The 18,346-nt window shown below is 35.0% G+C and overlaps 1 protein-coding gene across 4 annotated transcripts in view; it reads right to left on the bottom strand.

The window, feature by feature from the left end:
* Window positions 1-6,323: 6,323 nt before the first annotated feature.
* SEC24B (SEC24 homolog B, COPII component) overlaps window positions 6,324-18,346 on the bottom strand; it is a 30,136-nt gene continuing 18,113 nt past the window's right edge. For 3 of the 4 annotated variants that reach the window (XM_087724201.1, XM_087724200.1, XM_087724202.1), the window contains 12 exons: window positions 18,116-18,171; window positions 17,367-17,573; window positions 15,698-15,821; window positions 14,260-14,418; window positions 13,186-13,359; window positions 12,875-12,985; window positions 11,582-11,757; window positions 11,055-11,192; window positions 8,280-8,384; window positions 8,004-8,096; window positions 7,568-7,671; window positions 6,324-7,212 (listed from right to left, as the gene is read on the bottom strand). In XM_087724201.1, coding sequence (XP_087580327.1) covers window positions 7,098-7,212; window positions 7,568-7,671; window positions 8,004-8,096; window positions 8,280-8,384; window positions 11,055-11,192; window positions 11,582-11,757; window positions 12,875-12,985; window positions 13,186-13,359; window positions 14,260-14,418; window positions 15,698-15,821; window positions 17,367-17,573; window positions 18,116-18,171 — 1,562 coding nt within the window. In that variant the 3' untranslated portion in view covers window positions 6,324-7,097. The remainder of the gene's footprint in view (window positions 7,213-7,567; window positions 7,672-8,003; window positions 8,097-8,279; window positions 8,385-11,054; window positions 11,193-11,581; window positions 11,758-12,874; window positions 12,986-13,185; window positions 13,360-14,259; window positions 14,419-15,697; window positions 15,822-17,366; window positions 17,574-18,115; window positions 18,172-18,346) is intronic. The other variant, XM_087724203.1, reaches the window with a different exon arrangement.

Genomic DNA, 18,346 nt, shown 5'->3' with positions numbered 1-18,346 from the left:
TAGGTTTGCTATCACGGGGCTAAGATAAGGGTTGAACTGGGATGACATTTGGTCTCATATGAGGGAGGGAGGAGAAAAGGGGAACTTTTGTTTTTAGCCATATTTTTATAGATTGTTGTGAGGTAGGCAGTCATATAAACCTTAAAATTAAATAAATAAATGCTGAGAAAGTTATATTGGAAATAGGAGTACCTTAAAAAAAAACAGTTACAGGTACCCCTCAACTGACCATTTAAAGTTACAACAGCACTGAAAAAAGTGATTTATGGCTGTTTTTTCACAGAATCCCAATGTGATGATCAAAATTCAGATGGTTGGCAACTGGCATATATTTATGAAGGTTGCCATGTCTCAGGATCCTGAGATCACTTTTTGTGATCTTCCAACAAGCAAAGTCAGTGGGGAAGCCAGACACTTAACAAGCATGTTATGAACTTAATGACGGCAATGACTCATTCTACAACCTTGTGGCAAGGTCATAAAATGAGGCAACACTCACTTTACAACTGTCTTACTTAGCAATGAAAATTTAGAGCTGAACTATAATTGTAATTGAGGACCTATCCTGTAGCTCTTCAGAGACCAGTTATATGTTAAAAAGATGCCTTTGAGGTTTAATATTTCTCCCCAAATTATAGCAATAGGAGAACCTACACCAAGCTGAAATATTTTCCCCTGGCCTTTCTCATTAAAACATACTATAAAGGTATAAATGGCTATATCAAGAAGAATATAATGTCACATGGTTCTTGAGCTTTTGAGTTGGAAATTTGAAAAGGTAATCTCACAGAATGGAATTTATCCATCCACAAAGTAGCTATCTGATGCAAACACTGTCCAGACTGTATCCAAGCATTTCTTTCAGCTCCATATCTACTTTATCTTTCCTGAGTAACTGCTCTACAGTTGCACATCATTTATAAAGGAAGCTTTCAAAACTTATTGGAAATAAAAAATGATGCTGGGGAATAGAGATATACTTTAGAGCATGCCAGCTTCCCAAATGCAGAAAAGTAATGGGCTCCTTGCTCTCCAGGACGCTGGCAATTGAAGCATCAAGATTTAATAAACTAGCAATCTGTTTCCATAGTAACTGGTATTAAATGGGAACATTTCAACCTATGTGTGAAGAGGTTTAACTCATTCCCCTAAACAGAGACCTTTGATGCCTATCTACATCTCTGATTAATATTGGCTATTATACAGAGATTATACTTTAAATCAGATAATATATGTAACTATTTGAAAATGGAAAATATTTCATATATTAATATAATCTATATACTAATACAGCATCCTCCTGTATTATTGAACTGAGCCCCCAAATTCTTTATATCTTCATAAAATCTCTAGAAATCATGGAAAGCATTGGCTTAGAACAACAAATAATACTTTTAGGCAGAACTGCTGTATTTTTCGCTTCATAAGACGCACTCCCATTTTTGGCCTCTGCACACCCCTTTATCGGCCTCTGCATGGCCCAGGACACACAGAGGTCAAAAATGGGATGCGTGGAGGCTAAAAACGGGGTGTGCGGAGGCAAAAAATGTGTGGAGGCTGGCAGGTGGGGAGAAGGCTTTGGCAATATTCGCTCCATAAGACACGCAGACATTTCCACATACATACATACATGCATACATACATACATATATAGTTTGACATATACATACATACATACATATATGTCAAACCAAAATTAGGCTCCATAAAAATTTATTACATAAAATATTGAACTGGTTGCAATTTTTTTCTAAACTATTCTGTTTGGCGCATTTCTTTCTCTAAGCAAACAAAACAAAAACATTTTGTGTTTGGCCTGTGGGAACCGACTTGATATATCTTGTATAATTCTTCTCTTCCAAATAATTTGCTTTGAATATACAAACTAACCTTAGGCAAGTCACTTTTACTCAGTTTCAACATATATTCTTTCCCAACTAATATACACAATTTGGGAATAGTTCTAAATATGTACATAAAGTTCTATAAATAGTGCTATTATGTGTGCAATACATTATTTTGTACAATTCTATATCTGAAAATGATCAAAATAAAAGACCCATGCCTAGTACAATTATAGATTCAGCAGGCACTATGCATTCTTAAACCTATTTTATATCCACAAGTCCTAGACATTTTTTAAAGCACCCATTACACTCAGAACATAGTAGTAATGTAAGTAGTTTCTCAAACTTCAGACTCTGACTTTAAACAAATCTTTGTGGGAACTGTCACATTTTCATGCAGTTTTCCATTTGGGAATTAATTCTCTAGGATTCACCATCAACCAATCAGTGTAAAGGGATTGTCCACATACTGTTCCAGGTCATTTATATTCCAATATATGCTGAGTATTACTTGCAACAAAATAGAAACTTGCCAATGATTTGATAATACAAATGAAAGCTGTACATTTTGGGGGGTTTGGGGGATTGGTATTCTCAAACTATTTTTCCTGACATACTCAGGTAGTTCTCAACTTACAACAGTTCATTTAGTGACTATTCAATTAGAATGTACTGAAAAATGTGACTTATGACTGTTTTTCAGTTACAATCTTTGCAGCATCCACATGATCATGCGATCAAAATTCAGATGGTTGGCAACTGTTTCATACTTAGGACCACTGCTGTGTCCCAAGATCATATGATCATCTTTTGCAACCTTTTCATAAGCAAAAGCAATGAGAAAACCAGATTTACTTAACCACCAGATTACTAACTCATTAACTGCAGTGATTCATTTAACTATGACAAGAAACGTCATAAAATGGAGCAAAACTCACCTAATAAATGTCTCACTTAACAACACAAATTTTGGGCTCAATTGTGGTTATAAGTCAAGGACTATTTGTACATTTTGGGCAATAGCCTAAAAAAAGATATATTAACAGAACTTCCAAAACAGCTAACTACATAATGTATGAAGGACATCACCCCACCCCCATACACAAATTTTAAATATTCTATTGAACCAGTGTGTGACACTTTTACTGTATTTTCAGCCATTTTGATCAATTCACATTCAAAGCTGCATCCACTGGATTCACTTGTCATCAATTATGTTTATCTACATGAAACATCTCAGATCAAAATGTAGATACATATAGTCTATAGTCTGCCTTCCAATAATCAAACATACCCGCAAAATTCCAAATATATGTACTAACTCCAAAAAGATTATAGATATAGTTTTTGGTGTTATACTTTTGGCTGAACAACACATCCGATGAACAGAATTGCACATAGGGTTCCACTCATTATTATATATCTATGTTCTCAATCCACTAGAATATGCACTAGTTAGAACTGGACCAGGAAAACCAAAAGATAGATACCCATTTAATTATACAACACGTTGCTGACTCTGGATCAGACATTTTCGACTTAAAACATGCATACTTTACATTCTTGGAAAAAGACAACAATAAATAAGTGGCATTTAAGATTCTCTTTAATATGCAAGCTTAACCCTTCTACTTGTCTCAATACAGAGAATAAAGTCAGTAGCTCAGATCAGCCTGAATATCTATACTTGTATCTCCATTTTGAGACTTGCAAAAGCTTCACACACGGATACATACTTTTCAAACACAAAAAACAAGAGATTTTACCATTAATATACAGTTATTACTAGAAACTCCTTTACTTTAAGCAATGTAATGTGATAATGACAACCCTCCATTTTGCCAGCCATACATTAGTAAAACCAATACATTTGGATTTAAGTAAATTTTTCTACCTTCTTTCAATGAACGTAGCTTAATTAAGCTTCAACTTAATTAACTTCAGCTAAGAATTCTTTCAAATACTGCTTATGTAATTTCTCTAAATACACAAAATCTATTCAGTTAACAAGCTAAAAAGCCCCTGCTTTCCTGCCCTATGTGAATGCATTCACTGCATGCCACTACAAAGCATAAATCTCACCACCTCAATCACAATGATTCAGAGGCAATAGAACTGATGACTCTTATGGCAGCTAGCAGGATAAACTACCTTCCTAGCTCATTTATCCATTGATTCACATTTATAATTTTAGCAGAAAATACTGTGCTAGCATGAAGATTATACATATGAAATGATCTGAACAGTCAACATGCTTATTATCAATACTAAATTCAAATCAAGCAAGAATCCATCCAGTACAGAACCTTTTAAAAAAAGGTTCATTAATTTTCAAAACTGTGTTCAAGGCAGTGGCTATGTCCACATACACACGTAAAATTAGCCCATAACTAACCATTAACCATAAATCAACCATACAGGTTGCGTTTGCAGTCTACTGGGCAACCAGATTTTAGTCCAGGGTATGCTTCAAAATGGAAACCAAAGAGTTGATATTCACTCACCATTCTCCACTTTCATCAACCTGTGGAGTATTTTATTCAAATATTTGGTTTAGCACAGCGGTCCCTAACCTTTCCAACTTGGCAACCCAGCCCAGGGCGGAGGGGGGGTATGAGTGGCAAGCGCACACGCACAAAACTGCAAATATACAAACAGTGGCCATGGCGCCCTCCATTCGTGCAAATGGAGCTTTGCGCATGAGCAGAGGGTGCTTGCACTCATGCATGAAACTCCACTCACGCAAGTGGAAGGTGCCTGTGCTCGTATATGAAATACCATTCACGTGAGTGGATGGCATTTGCGCGCAAAGCTCCATTCACACAAATGCAGCTTCACGCACACCCTCCATTTGTGCAATGGAGTTTCATGGGCACATGTGTGCCCATTTCTCCCACTGCTGGGTTTTGAACAGGCCGCAACCCAGTAGTGGGCCAAGGCCTGTGGGTTGGGGACCCCTAGTTTAGCAGTTATGGAGAAAGTTAAAAACATTGACTTGAGATACTTATAAAACTACCACAAACTTTTCATCTTTTCTGCATAATTCCCTAAGAACCAGTAAAAGTGGTAAAAGAAATTGCATAAGCAGAATTGAGGCAACAAGTCTGTAGAATTAAATGAGGAGCTACTATTTAATTCAATGGAGCATTTTTTTCCTGAGTAGAATATGGTGTAAGATATAGGACTGCACCATAAATAAAACTTAAACATTCTATCAATTTTCTCTTTTTTTAATGTTTAATCACAAGGCATTGACCAACCTTTATTTGCAAAAACTCTTACAATTCATAATGCTGAATTTCAGCTAGTAACTATATGTAGCACTTACCTGAACTCACCCATTTTTATGTTTTTTGTTATACTGAACTATAAGGAAGGATTACAAGTGCTAAATATTTTCCATCTAAGAGGCAGCAAACATCTTACCCAAAGCAAAATACTGCTCGTGTACTTTTCATGACAATTTTTATATATAAAATATAGAAGAATAAAACTTTAAGAATTGTTTTACAGATTCATCTACCATACATCATGGCTTTGGATGTTTCTGAATATTCAGTACTAAGCTCCACAAGAATTTTTTTTCAAAAAATAATTCTTAAAATCACACTTAATGCATCTGACACATTTATGGTTCCATATAACATACATTTTCAGTCAATATGTTTACCAAAATATTTGAGGCATTATATCTTTTCAAAACATGAATTATTTTAAGTTTAAAGTATTAGGTGAATGCTTCTTATTCTGATGCAACATACTTTGATAGATACCTAAAATATGCCACAAATAGAAGCAGTTGATTTTTTTTCTGAGAAATCCTTTGGCATGCTTTAGTAAAAGTTACTGAAAATGTAGTATCCCGACTGCGTATTCATAAAACCAAAATTGAAAAGTAATTGAACAACTTTGTTGCATAAGGACATTGTTATAAGTAGAAACATACTAGGACATAGATATTTCTCAGAATATATTAGTGCTTGTTAGCTGTTTTTTAAAAAAAGAAGTCATTTTAAAAATAAAATTTCATTCTATAGCTGTACTTGTGTTTCAGAAATAAAATGCAAATGTGTAATCAATAGCCCTATTTAGACTTCATGTGCACGAAAGTTTTAACTTTAAAAATGAAAAGAAAAATGCGGGCAAATATTTGGATCACCTGCTGAAGAAACATCCATTTTTAAGTTCAATTGGTTTTTCTTTAACATCCTATGGTGATGGGATGACAAAACAGAGAATCCAGGACCCTAAAATGTTGCAAAAATACCTAAAGTAATCTAAGGCTAAAAGATACTAGCTGCCGCTAGTTAGTGTCACAAGCCAATATATCTCTAATCAAAATCCCAACCTGAATTCAATATTCCCACTAGCCTCTTTTCAAGAGGCCTATAAAGTAATAAACCTTCTTTAATACAGCACGACAAATTTGGTATTGGTTTTTAAAATGCAGTAATCACATAGAGATAAAAACACATGATCAAGCAAATACTTTTAATTAGCTGATCATAAATAAATCCACATAAGGGACCGATTAAATGAGTTACAAAGTTGCATTTTTCCTATGTGGATTCAGATCTGTTTTAATATGTGCTAGCCAATGTTTAACCGAGATAAGTGGTTTGTAACTGACCTCCCAGCACCACGGCCATCAAGCAATTCATACTCCTTAAAAAAAAAATTTTTTTTTTACAAATGTTAACACTTCTGTACATTATACATATTTCTACAATTTTATAAGTTGTATTAAAATTGTATATATTCTTCACAGAGAAAATGGTTAAGCTTTCAAAAGTGAATTATCTCTTTTACAAATTGATATAAACAACATGGAGCACTGCCTTTTGGCATCTCTGCTGGAGATCATCTGGAAAGGCTCTTAAATGTTGAGATGCTGAGAAAGAGACTCTCTGGTTTTGGATTTCATTAATAAATACTATTCCACACTGCCACATATGACCACCAGCTTGAAATACGGAGAAACGCTGTAGTGTTGCACTACTGGAAGTGCATAAAAAACTAACTGAAAACATACTACTACTACTGTGTCATGTCCATCGTTTTTATAACAAAGCAGAATTGTAAAATCCATTTAGCAATGTGTATTTTGTCCTTTCACAACTGAACGTCTTTGTATATGGATACTAAAGAATCTATGCTTGGTTTTAATCACTTCCAGTGTGGTTCGCTTGACAAGGTGACACTTGGATTAAAAAATACAGGGATTTTTTTCCTCCTTCTGTTTGTTTCCTCTCACTTACAAATTTGTTGTTGAATGTGAAGCAAAAATTCATAGTAAGAAAATGCAGCCTCTGTCTTGTCTTCAATTAATTGCTGAAGAAAGTCTGTCTTCACTGGGCTTTCATCCCTGAAACATGGAGGAAAAAAAATAAAAATTATCTGCAGGAGTCGATAATTGATAGAAATAATATGGGTAAATATTCTGAAACATCCCAGTGCCATTTCAGTCATGCCCACCAACACTTCTTAATTCCTACCTATTGTTCTCAAGCCCTCATAACAGATGCCTTTCAAATGTACCAACTCAGGAAATATTTGGCCAACAAGCTAATTTATAAATATGCCAAGTAATTACAAATTTAAACAGGGATAGCATTCCTGAATACATTCTTTAAAAAAACCTATTCAAAGGACAGTTTGCCAGAAAACTCCTATTTCATATAAGTGATGTTGCCTTTTGGATGCTATATATGAATACTTACTTAATTACTTGAAGTACTGGGTTTAAAGATTTACTATCCTTCAGCCAAGTTATAAAGGACCTGGTTCGCTCTGAAGAAACATTATCTAATTCTGGAAGCTGTGTCTAGAAAAATACAATGTGATAAAATTAAACACTTATAATATGCTGTTGTATTAGATATTCAAGATAGCATCACATTTTTATTACACTTTGAGAATGTTGTGATAAAAATATAATTTATATTTATTATTTTCATCTTATTTAAATGCTGTCTTTTTATAAACAAAGTTCTGAAACAACTGTCCATATCATAAATAAGAAAATAAATTATGAAGATGGGAATCAAAACCGGCAAGCTCTAATAAGAACTGAGAACTACTTCATTTTCACGCCTGTATGACTCCTCTATAGCCTCATCTTGGGAAGTATTAGCTGGATATAAAATAAGTTCTTACCAGTTTTGGGGGTACTGACAAATAATTTGGATACCCAAGCACATCTTTAATGAAGTTATTATCACAATTTCTTCCAAGCCAAATGTAGAGGATCTAGAATGTGTTAGAAACAAAGTAATTAAAGTATACATTTTTCTTTGATAACATATGAAGTCATCAAGATTTTATTGGGATAAAATAAAAAAGGGATTTAAAGACATAATACAATGAGGAGACGAGCACAGGAAACTGCTGTATCAAACAGATGAAAAATAATATTTTAAATGGGCAACTCACCAAGCCACAATCCATAAGAAAAGCTCCTTCCCGTGTCAATTTCTCAGCAGACAATCGCTGAAGAGGGGGCTGGGGTACAACTTTGTCGTTGACATGTATTGCACCCTAAAATAGGATAATACAATTAAACTCACAATATAATTCAGCCTCATTGTAATAATTCAGTACTGGGGCAATGAGTGCTCATCCAACGTCCCCCCTCCTCCCCAAAAAGCACAAAATGTTACTTTTTAACCCATTCTGAGCTTTTGTATGGTTGATATTTTTTGTTTTGTGTTTTGCATTGATGAACCTCAGAATACATTTTAGCTTTGTTTGGCGAATTTCCCACAGATGAAAGGCTAGTAGCAACAAATGCTTACCTACTTTTGGGGCCCTCAAATAAACAAAAAAGAAAAAAAGGTAACTTGTTTTGAGTTTCTATTTTCTCCTATGACTAAAATATTGGAAATGTTCTATATTTTTTCCTCTTCAAATACAGACCATTCAAATAATTTCAAGCTTGTTGTACTATAATACAGACACACACACACACTATATTGCCAAAAGCATTTGCTCACCCATCCACATAATCAGACTCAGTTGTGAGCAAATACTTTTGGCAATATAGTGTATATATGTTTCATAGATTTTCACAGGTGGAGGTGTGCTGGTCTTGTTGTACTCGGGTCTTTTCCCATGTAAGATTGCGATTGTTTTGGCAACGTTTCGGCGAGGTCTCACTCGCCATCTTCAGGCTGGTGTTTTCGGCTTCGTGTTTGTGTAAGTAAGGCATGGTCGGAGCTGCCGTCTTTCTATAAATCTTGGTGGGTGGGTGTGGAGTGCTGGCTTTGTTTCAGTAAGTGGATTGATTGGCTGTGTAGTTGTATCATGATTGGTAGATTGGTGCTGATTGGTGCTGGGTGTGTGTCCGTTGTTGTTTTGTGTTGTAATGGCCTGGGTGGTGGGTGGGGCTCGTTTGTTGACTAGGGCTAGTTTCCAGATGTCTGGTAGGCAGGAGGTATCATCACGTTTATTCATGTTGTGGAGGTGTTCCTCTATTTCGATAATTATTCTCTTGTTGAAGTGTTCAGTTTTGGAGATAAATTTGGTTCCTTCGAAATCAATTTCATGTCCTGTAGCTTGAAGGTGCTGGAAAAGGGAGGAAGTTTTTTCTTTTTTTCTTACTGCGTTCTTGTGTTCTGCGATACGTGCATTTATTCTCCTGTTCATTTGTCCTATATATGTTGCAGGGCAGATTTTGCATGGTATTTCGTAGACTCCTTGGTTTTCTAGCTGGATTTTGTCTTTGGGGTTTCTTAAGATGCTGGCTATATTTTGGTCAGTGTTGAAGGCTGTCTTGACATTGTGTTTGTGGAGAATTTTGCTGATTTTATCTGTGGTGCCTTTGATGTAAGGGAGGAGGATGATGCCATTGTCCTGTTCTGTGTCTCGGTTCTTGAGTGGGGTCTCCTTTTGGATTAGGTTGGTAATGGACATGAAATTGATTTCGAAGGAACCAAATAAATCTCCAAAACTGAATACTTCAACAAGAGAATAATTATGGAAGCTATCGAAATAGAGAAACACCCCCACAACATGAATAAACGTGACGATACCTCCCGCCTACCAGACATCTGGAAACCAGCCCTAGTCAACAAATGAGCCCCACCCACCACCCAGGCCGTTACAACACAAAACAACAACGGACACACAGCTGGCACCAATCAACCAATCATGATACAACTATACAGCCAATCAATCCACTTACTGAAACAAAGCCAGCACTCCACACACACGCCCCACCAAGATTTATAGAAAGACGGCAGTTCCGACCATGCCTTACTCACACAAATACGAAGTCGAAAACACCAGCCTGAAGGTGGTGAAGGTGACCTCGCCAAAATGTTGCCAAAACAATCTCAATCTTACATGGGAAAAGACCCAAATACAAGACCAGCATTACATATACATACATACATATATAATGTTATATATATATATATATATATATATATATATATATATATATATATATATATATATATATATATATATATATATATATATATATATATATATATATATATATATATACATATATATATATATATATATATATATATACATATATACATATATATATATATACATACATACATACACATATATATATATATATATATGTTATATGTATGTATATATATAATGTATGTATGCATGCATGTATGTATATAATGCATGCATGCATGTATGTATGTATGTATGTTTGAAACATAATCCTAATTTTAAAAAATCTAGGTTGTACACTAAAAACAACTTTTAAGTTTGTAACCAATGGTTTGAGTTGTGCTACAATAGCAATAGCAGTAGACTTATATACCGCTTCATAGGCCTTTCAGGCCTCTCTAAGCGGTTTACAGAGAGTCAGCATATTGCCCCCAACAATCTGGGTCCTCATTTTACCCACCTCGGAAGGATGGAAGGCTGAGTCAACCCTGAGCCGGTGAGATTTGAACCGCTGACCTGCTGATCTAGCAGTAGCCTGCAGTGCTGCATTTAACCACTGCGCCACCTTGGCTCTTGTAACAAAATACACTAAGAGTCAATGCAAGTCTTTCAAGACTAGATGAAAAATTACCTAGTTTATTAATGATACAGTGGAACACAAGAGGTGTATGCAGCTGTCCAAGATGCTACTAGAATAAAGATAGCAGTAGGAAGACCACCTCTATTTAGCAGAGATAACAATTATACATTATATATACCCGTATACACGCACACGTGCAAATATACCTCATCAGTAAGTTTGTCTATCCTATATAAATTGGGGTAGATTATCTTCATCAAATGAACCAGAGGCTGACTTTTGATTTGGCACATAGCATATATGCGATCATCCAGACGTGTACTTGTGCCTGTTCTAAAAGCTTTCTGTAAAAAAAAAAAGAGAAAATAAAAATATTGTGTTTTTTATTGTAAATAGGCTAAGAACATCTAAATGAATAAACTACCTGGCAGAATATTTTTCCACTTAAGTGGAAGATATATATCACAAAATTTTAAATATCTCTTAGCTACTATTATAAAACAGTGGTAAACACTGGTTACAAGTACAGTATTGATGTATTTTTATATTTCTTTAGAGATTATGAAAGCTAAGCAAATTGATGCATTTTATTGGTTCTACATTACAATAAAGCCCACCAAAATTACAAAGATACGGTATTCAACCTATTAATCTGTATGTCATCATATTTCTGTAATCAAAACAGATTTTAACATTTACTTTTTTTTTTATTGCTGTTTATCAGAGGTTATACCTGTTTAAAAAGAGCCAAAATATACAGCGGGAACAGCCTGAGAGAATATGGAGCGATCAAAGCGGATTGTTGGAGGTTTGATGCTGTTGACATATATGCAGACAGCGAATCTACGACTGCATTGGCTAAAGCATCTCTAGCATCTGACAAACTTGATGAAACAGATCGATCCACAGCTGTAGAAAATGAAGTAGTAGCAAATAATTGTGAGGGAACCATATTTAAAGAGGCAATGAAAGTATACCAGTACAATGATTACTATTCTGCTAGCACATTTTCATTTTTCTAAATAGCTTTGAAGATATTAAACATGCACTTGATCCAGAATACAAGACTAAATTATATTGCGTTAAAGGAAACACACCTCATATCTCATAATTGTCTAAAACTCTTTTAGAGAGAAGATAAAGGAAATCTACAATAGATAAATTGTAATTTATTTTTTATCTTACTTAGTAGCTATAAAATAAAATTTGAAGTTATAAGCTCTATAAACTGAGTATGTTGCCATTATGTTGTACTCACAGGATCTGTTTTCTGCATGCATTTACAGTAACAGTGTTATTTACCACACACATCCAAGGTGATGAGCAATTAATAAAGATGTACTAACTTCAAACTAAATATTAACCTTTATTTTATAATTTAAAGCAGTGGCATTTATTTATTTATATCATCTATAGCTGCCCACATCAACAAATTTCCATCCCCAGGAATCCCTCTGGAATACCTGGGTGGTTGAAAAAGTCGTATCCACGATTAAGGAATGAAATGAGTTCTATAACCATGCTGGATGTTTACGGCATTTATACTAAATGTCTATGGAGAGTCAGTCATCCAGGTCATGGTTGTCCCAAAGGTGCTTTTTCAAAAAGCAACTGGACTTTCTGGTTTTTCTTTGAAGATGTTTCATTTCTCATCCAAGAAGCTTCTTCAGCTCTGCATCGCTAAATGTCTTTGGAGATTCTCAATCATCCAGGTCATGGTTGTCCCAAAGGTAGTTTTTGGATGAGAAGTGAAATGTCTTTAAATAAAAAGCAGAAAGTCCAGTTGCCTCTTGAAAAAGCACCTTTGGGTGACTTACAGTAGTTCTTAGTATCAGCTTGTTCCCCACCCACTTCCAAAATTTCTCTATGATGTACACTATGTAGGGATCATAATATCATTGATTACATCCCCTATAAATCCCATGGCAGGGCAGAAGAAGGGTGCCTTCCCACTGCCTACCCATTAAAATGTATGTATTTTTCACTGGAAAAAAATGTGATATTTGAACATTTATTTGCAACTTACCCATATTAGCTAGGAGGCATATAATTGCTTGTACATCTGCTCCAGCATAAACATCCATCAAGGAAGTCACTACAGGCAAACAAAGTGTATGCACCCTAATTCTCCGTTCACCTGTATTAGGATCCAACCACACAGTGATAAATATGCAGTGTTTATTTTTAATCCAATTTTTTAAATATACATTTACTAGTCACATAAAGGCCAGCAACTTCAAATCAAAGGGAACATTTTTTCTATGACATCAGCCTTTATTTTTGTCTTTTTCTATAGAAAAGATATTAAAAACAATTATGATGCTTCTCTAAGATTACCTTTGCTGGAAGTATACAAAAGTGCTGTTTGAAAACAAACTAGTGATGTATCTGTGAGATTTTCTTCAATGGACATCTGCACTGCAAATCCAGCATCAGGATTTACATTTGCAAGTGACAACAAATCAGTAGATCGCACAAAAAAGTTACCATGAAAAGTGTGAATGGAAAGCCCTAGAAGAAAAAAAGCAAAGTTTCAGTTAATATTCCAGTAACAAAGACTGATGATAAATACACCTACTAGCCTTGGCATATTAACTGAGTTTAATGGTGCTTTCTCTCTCTAGAAAGTATACTGCAGACTACAACAGCCACATTTGAAGACAGAATATGTACTGGTGGTAGAAAACATTTGGGCCATTTAACACATTTGTTTCCTCTGGCCTTCCCCCCACCCCACCCCAGGCATGAGAGAAAATAATTTACAAGAAGTTACAGAGACTGGAAACAATAGTGGGGAAAATGGTGCAAAACAGTAAGTGTGGGATTCACCCCCCCCCCCCAAAATCTCCCTGCAAACTTCATAAACTTTTGCCTTGATTCCAAACAACTAAAAATGAAGAAACGTGCTACTTGAAAAAAAATAGCTAAAATAGTGCATGCATTATTTTAAGTCTGAGAAAAATACTATCCCAAATAGTTCACTTAGTAGAAAAACCATCATAATCAAGAAAAGGATGCACCAATCTTCATAAGTCTTCCTTTGCAGAAGTGATGGAATAACTCTAAACTCTCACAAAAGCATTTGGTTCCAGGTTATGGAATTTATTTGTCTGAATGACTTTGACTCAGTTTTTTAATACACTCTCTGAATGATATTGGCATATTCAAACTACCGTTTCCCCAAAAATAAGACCGGGTCTTATATTAATTTATGCCAAAAGACACATCAGGGATTATTTTCCAGTTAGGCCTTATTCTTTTTTGGAAATATGGTACTAAATGCATCTGTCTGGCTGTAATCTCAACTGGGGCTTATTTATGGGGTAGGCTTATATTATGAGCACCCTGAAAAATCATGCTTGGGCTTATTTTTGGGAAGACAATAAATTTATTTCAAAATCCAGATGATACCTTTTGTACATCTTATTCGCATTACAGCTTCAAATCCAATCTTTCGTGTAAAGTATCTTTGAAGATCTTTTTGCAGTTTTTCTGTTTGAACAGGGTTGTGGATATGATGAAAAGATGGATAATAATAGACGCATCCAGCAGAATATTTGGAAATGCAAGCTTTAGGGGAGGATGAAAAAATGGTTAATATCCAGTCAATACAGGCAGGACATATTCTTATTTTAAAACAAATATTCATCATCTGGAAAATAATAATTTTTAAATATTTATAGGAAGTGCTCTAGCATCTGATGCTGCTCTTAACACTGCAAGCCTTTATCTGAATCAACCCTGGTGATCAATGGGATGACAGATGTTGCAGCCAGTTCACCCTCACATCCAGCCTTTAACTGAAGAAAGCCAGGTGAAGACTTTTAATACAACATATGAAACCATAGAGAAGAACTATTGCAAGGAACAAAAGGTATAATGATATCAATGGTTCCCATTTTAATTTTTGTACCATCTCTTAGACATTTCATAGTGCATTTTCCCTTGGTACTTTAAAAAAAAACTGAATTATTACCATACACATTAGATACCAGCAGTGTGCAGTCTTTGGATCTAAGTGAAGGTTCCAAAACTGGATGGGCTGATTTTATCTACTGAAGGTCCTAAAAGAACCTCAGTTCCAAGGAAAGTTAATCTTTTAAGACACCACTGCCAGGTACATAAAGCATGCTCAGTCCAGATCCAAAGTAACCCTTTAATCAATACCTGCTTAACCTGATAGCTGTATCTACATTAAGGAACAAAGTAAAGTACAGTAACAGCTTCATTTTCTATATGTTAGGTGTTTTTCTTCATTCCAATTATTTGTACTTACTCATACACTGACTTTTTTTCCTAGGAACTCAAAATAGTTTACACCAGTAGTAGTCAACCTGGTTCCTACCGCCCACTAGTGGGCGTTCCAGCTTTCATGCTGGGCGGTAGGGGTTTGCTGTAACTCTGCTTTATAAATTTTATAAAGTAAAGTTACTTCCCTACTTTATAAATCACCATTATTGTGGAACTGGTGGGCGGTTAGAAAATTTTACTACTAACAGAGATACAAAAGTGGGCGGTAGGTATAAAAAGGTTGACTACCCCTGGTTTACACAGTAGGGCTTCCTTTATACATTTCACAGGAAATTTGCAGAATTATTGTATGAGACATATCAGGCATGTGAGACAATCTACTGACACAGTAATCATATAGAAAAAAAACTGATTTAAAAATGAGACAGCATCCCTTTACAGTATTTCAAATGTTTGTGTGAAGTATTAACCACCTTCTTTCAATGCAAACATCTGAGCAAACATGTTTTGGAACTTTATAATTTTTTTTTACAAATTAACACTGAGGGTTCCTCAAAGCGGTAAACTATATGAAGTAATGCAAGTTAATAATCCTTACCGAGAGAGGCCAAATCAGAATACTGTGAACTTAAGAGGAACAAATCCACAGCTGTCTGCTGTCCTGAACAATCAAGTGCCAATTTTTTATAAAAATCTGTTGCAGGTCCAAGATGTTGAACAATCTAATGCAACAAAAAAAGTAAGATTATTGATGCAATAGGAAAAAAAATGTGTTTGTCTAAGCTGTCTGCAAATTAAATGCACTGTTAACAACTGATCATTATAAATATATTTATTAAATTTTAAGGCATGCAACAGCTGAAGCTATATATAAATCTACAGAAATATAACATTATATATAAATAAAATATAACTTGCTATATTTTCTGATTTAAAAAAATACTTTCATCTTTTAATAACTAGAACATTATCGAGACGAGTCCTTCACCGAGTGAATTTCTTTGTGCTTAGATCGAGCAAAGCAACAATGGAAATTCTTACTAAGGGCTTATTCTTCCCCTATAATTATCCCATGTATTAAATACGTTACCTATATTACATGATAGTTATTTTAAAAATAAACTGAAAATAGTTTAGATATTCAACCTACAGCAACAAACAAAGAAGGAAAGATATAGAAACATAAATTATTCTTTTGCTCTCTTATCTGTATTTCTCAAGTTCATATTGCCGCTTATCTCACACAAAGCGACTATGAGAGGCAAATAATAAAGCCTACAATTAAAATATATTACAAAGCCAATTAAAAATAATAAACATGGATAAAACAAGGCCACAAGGGAGAGATTGCATATAATGCAGCTAACAGGTGGACTCCCTATTAGCAGGCATCGCTAAACTTACTGAAAATAATAAGTTTCAAGGTTTTGCCAGATGGCTATTAAGATCAGGGATAACTTCAGATTGGGAGGAATGATGTTTCAGAGAGCACGTCATGGCAGATGACATCAAATGGAACTCTTTGGCAGATGGGACCGACAACATGCCTTTCCTGCCAGACCTGATGGGATGGGTAGATGTAATCGGGAAGAGGCATTCCCTCAGATAACCTGGCCCATGCCATAAAAATGTTTTAAATGTCAAAAGCAGCACTTTGAACTAGACCTGGAAGGAAGCTGGTAACCAGTATAGGAAGTGTAACATGTGTCCTTCCAGAGGCATTCTTAAATCATCTCTACAGCTGCAGTTTTGCACCAGCTGACTCTTCCCAATGCTCTTCATGGGTAGTCCATATAAAGGGCTTTGCAAAGAAACTAATAGAATTTTCCAGTTCTATATTGAAACCATTCACATATTTTCTGAAAACTTAATTCACCTTCATAAACCTATGAACACTACATAACATCTTCCTCAATGACTTTTTTAATCTGTTCAAAAGATGTGATTAAATAAATGATGTTATCAGTTTAGACTGAGCTGTATTCCACTAAAATAAGAAGGCAGGGACCACATTCATAGATTCCAGTATTTCATCACACATCACACAGTTTGAACACTCAACATTTGGTTCATTAGAATGAATATGAAGATTCTTAGAATAGAATAATAGAGTTGGAAGGGAACTTGGAGATCTTCTAGTCCAACCCCCGCTTAGGCAGGAAATCCAACACCACCTCAGACAAAATGAGCCTGAATGAGCCTGCCAGCTAATGTTTCTACCAAGCATTTCCAGCCTGTCTAATTAATTCCTTATCTGAAACGAATACCTTGGTGCTTGATCTTTGATTAGGATCTTCCCGAGAGTGTAGGTATCCTGTGCCCACAGAAGGTAACTGTGTTTGAAACACAGATACACGCCCACCAGTTGGAGACATCAGTTTAAAGGCAGCTTGAAGAGCTGGGCCTAATGCACTGTGTGTTTCCCTTGTGTAGGTAAACATACTTGGTAGTGCATTCAGCAAGTCTTTAATTAGCTAGAAAATAAAATGAGCAAGAATGTTGAAATTTCAGCAATACTTTTAAATACTTTTAAAATTCAATACAAGTCTACATTTCTAAAAAGTCCACTTTCAGCAATAATCTGATTTTTCTAAATTAAATCCAAGATTCCCAAGAGCAGAACACAAACTCAAATACACACACACGGCCCTGTGGTGCCCCCTCCAGGGTACACTGACCTATCTGTATAAATCTCATCTGTGCTACACCAGCTACTCTTCCCTTTTCTCTTGCAACAAAATTATTTTAAATCAAGTTCTGAATTTAGCGTAGATCTTGTTTTATTTGATCAAATCTCTTCTGATTCTCTAAACTATACAGAATCGTAGAAAACAAAGGAAAAATGTATATTCTAAGATGAAGATGAAAACATGGTTGGAAAGATGCAGTCCTTTTAAGATACCATCTTAATGTCTAACACTAATATTCTAAATTAATGTAATCAAAAGCAAAGAAGCTACCATGAATATTTTTAGTTTAATATTTATTGTTGTAAATGCTATTGTATTTCTCTTACCTCTTTACTTTCATGCAGATTGACAAGTAGACTATCAGGCATAGGCAGGAAAATATCTATGGAGAAGACATGTTTCACTTTTGATTTCTTATGTTAATGTAATATAATTTTAAAAGTATAGTAAAATAGCAAAAATGGTCAGATGCAAATGTAATGCACGTCTACAACTGAATTACATTTCTCAATGTGCAAAAGAGAACAAATATGTTATTCCTAAACTATCCTAGTCTG

This window comes from Thamnophis sirtalis, unplaced genomic scaffold, assembly GCF_051295495.1.
Source record: "Thamnophis sirtalis isolate CommonGarterSnake01/CBP01778 unplaced genomic scaffold, rThaSir2_p1.2 scaffold_10, whole genome shotgun sequence".
Lineage (NCBI taxonomy): Eukaryota > Metazoa > Chordata > Lepidosauria > Squamata > Natricidae > Thamnophis > Thamnophis sirtalis.
This window is presented reverse-complemented; position numbering and strand designations above follow the sequence as displayed.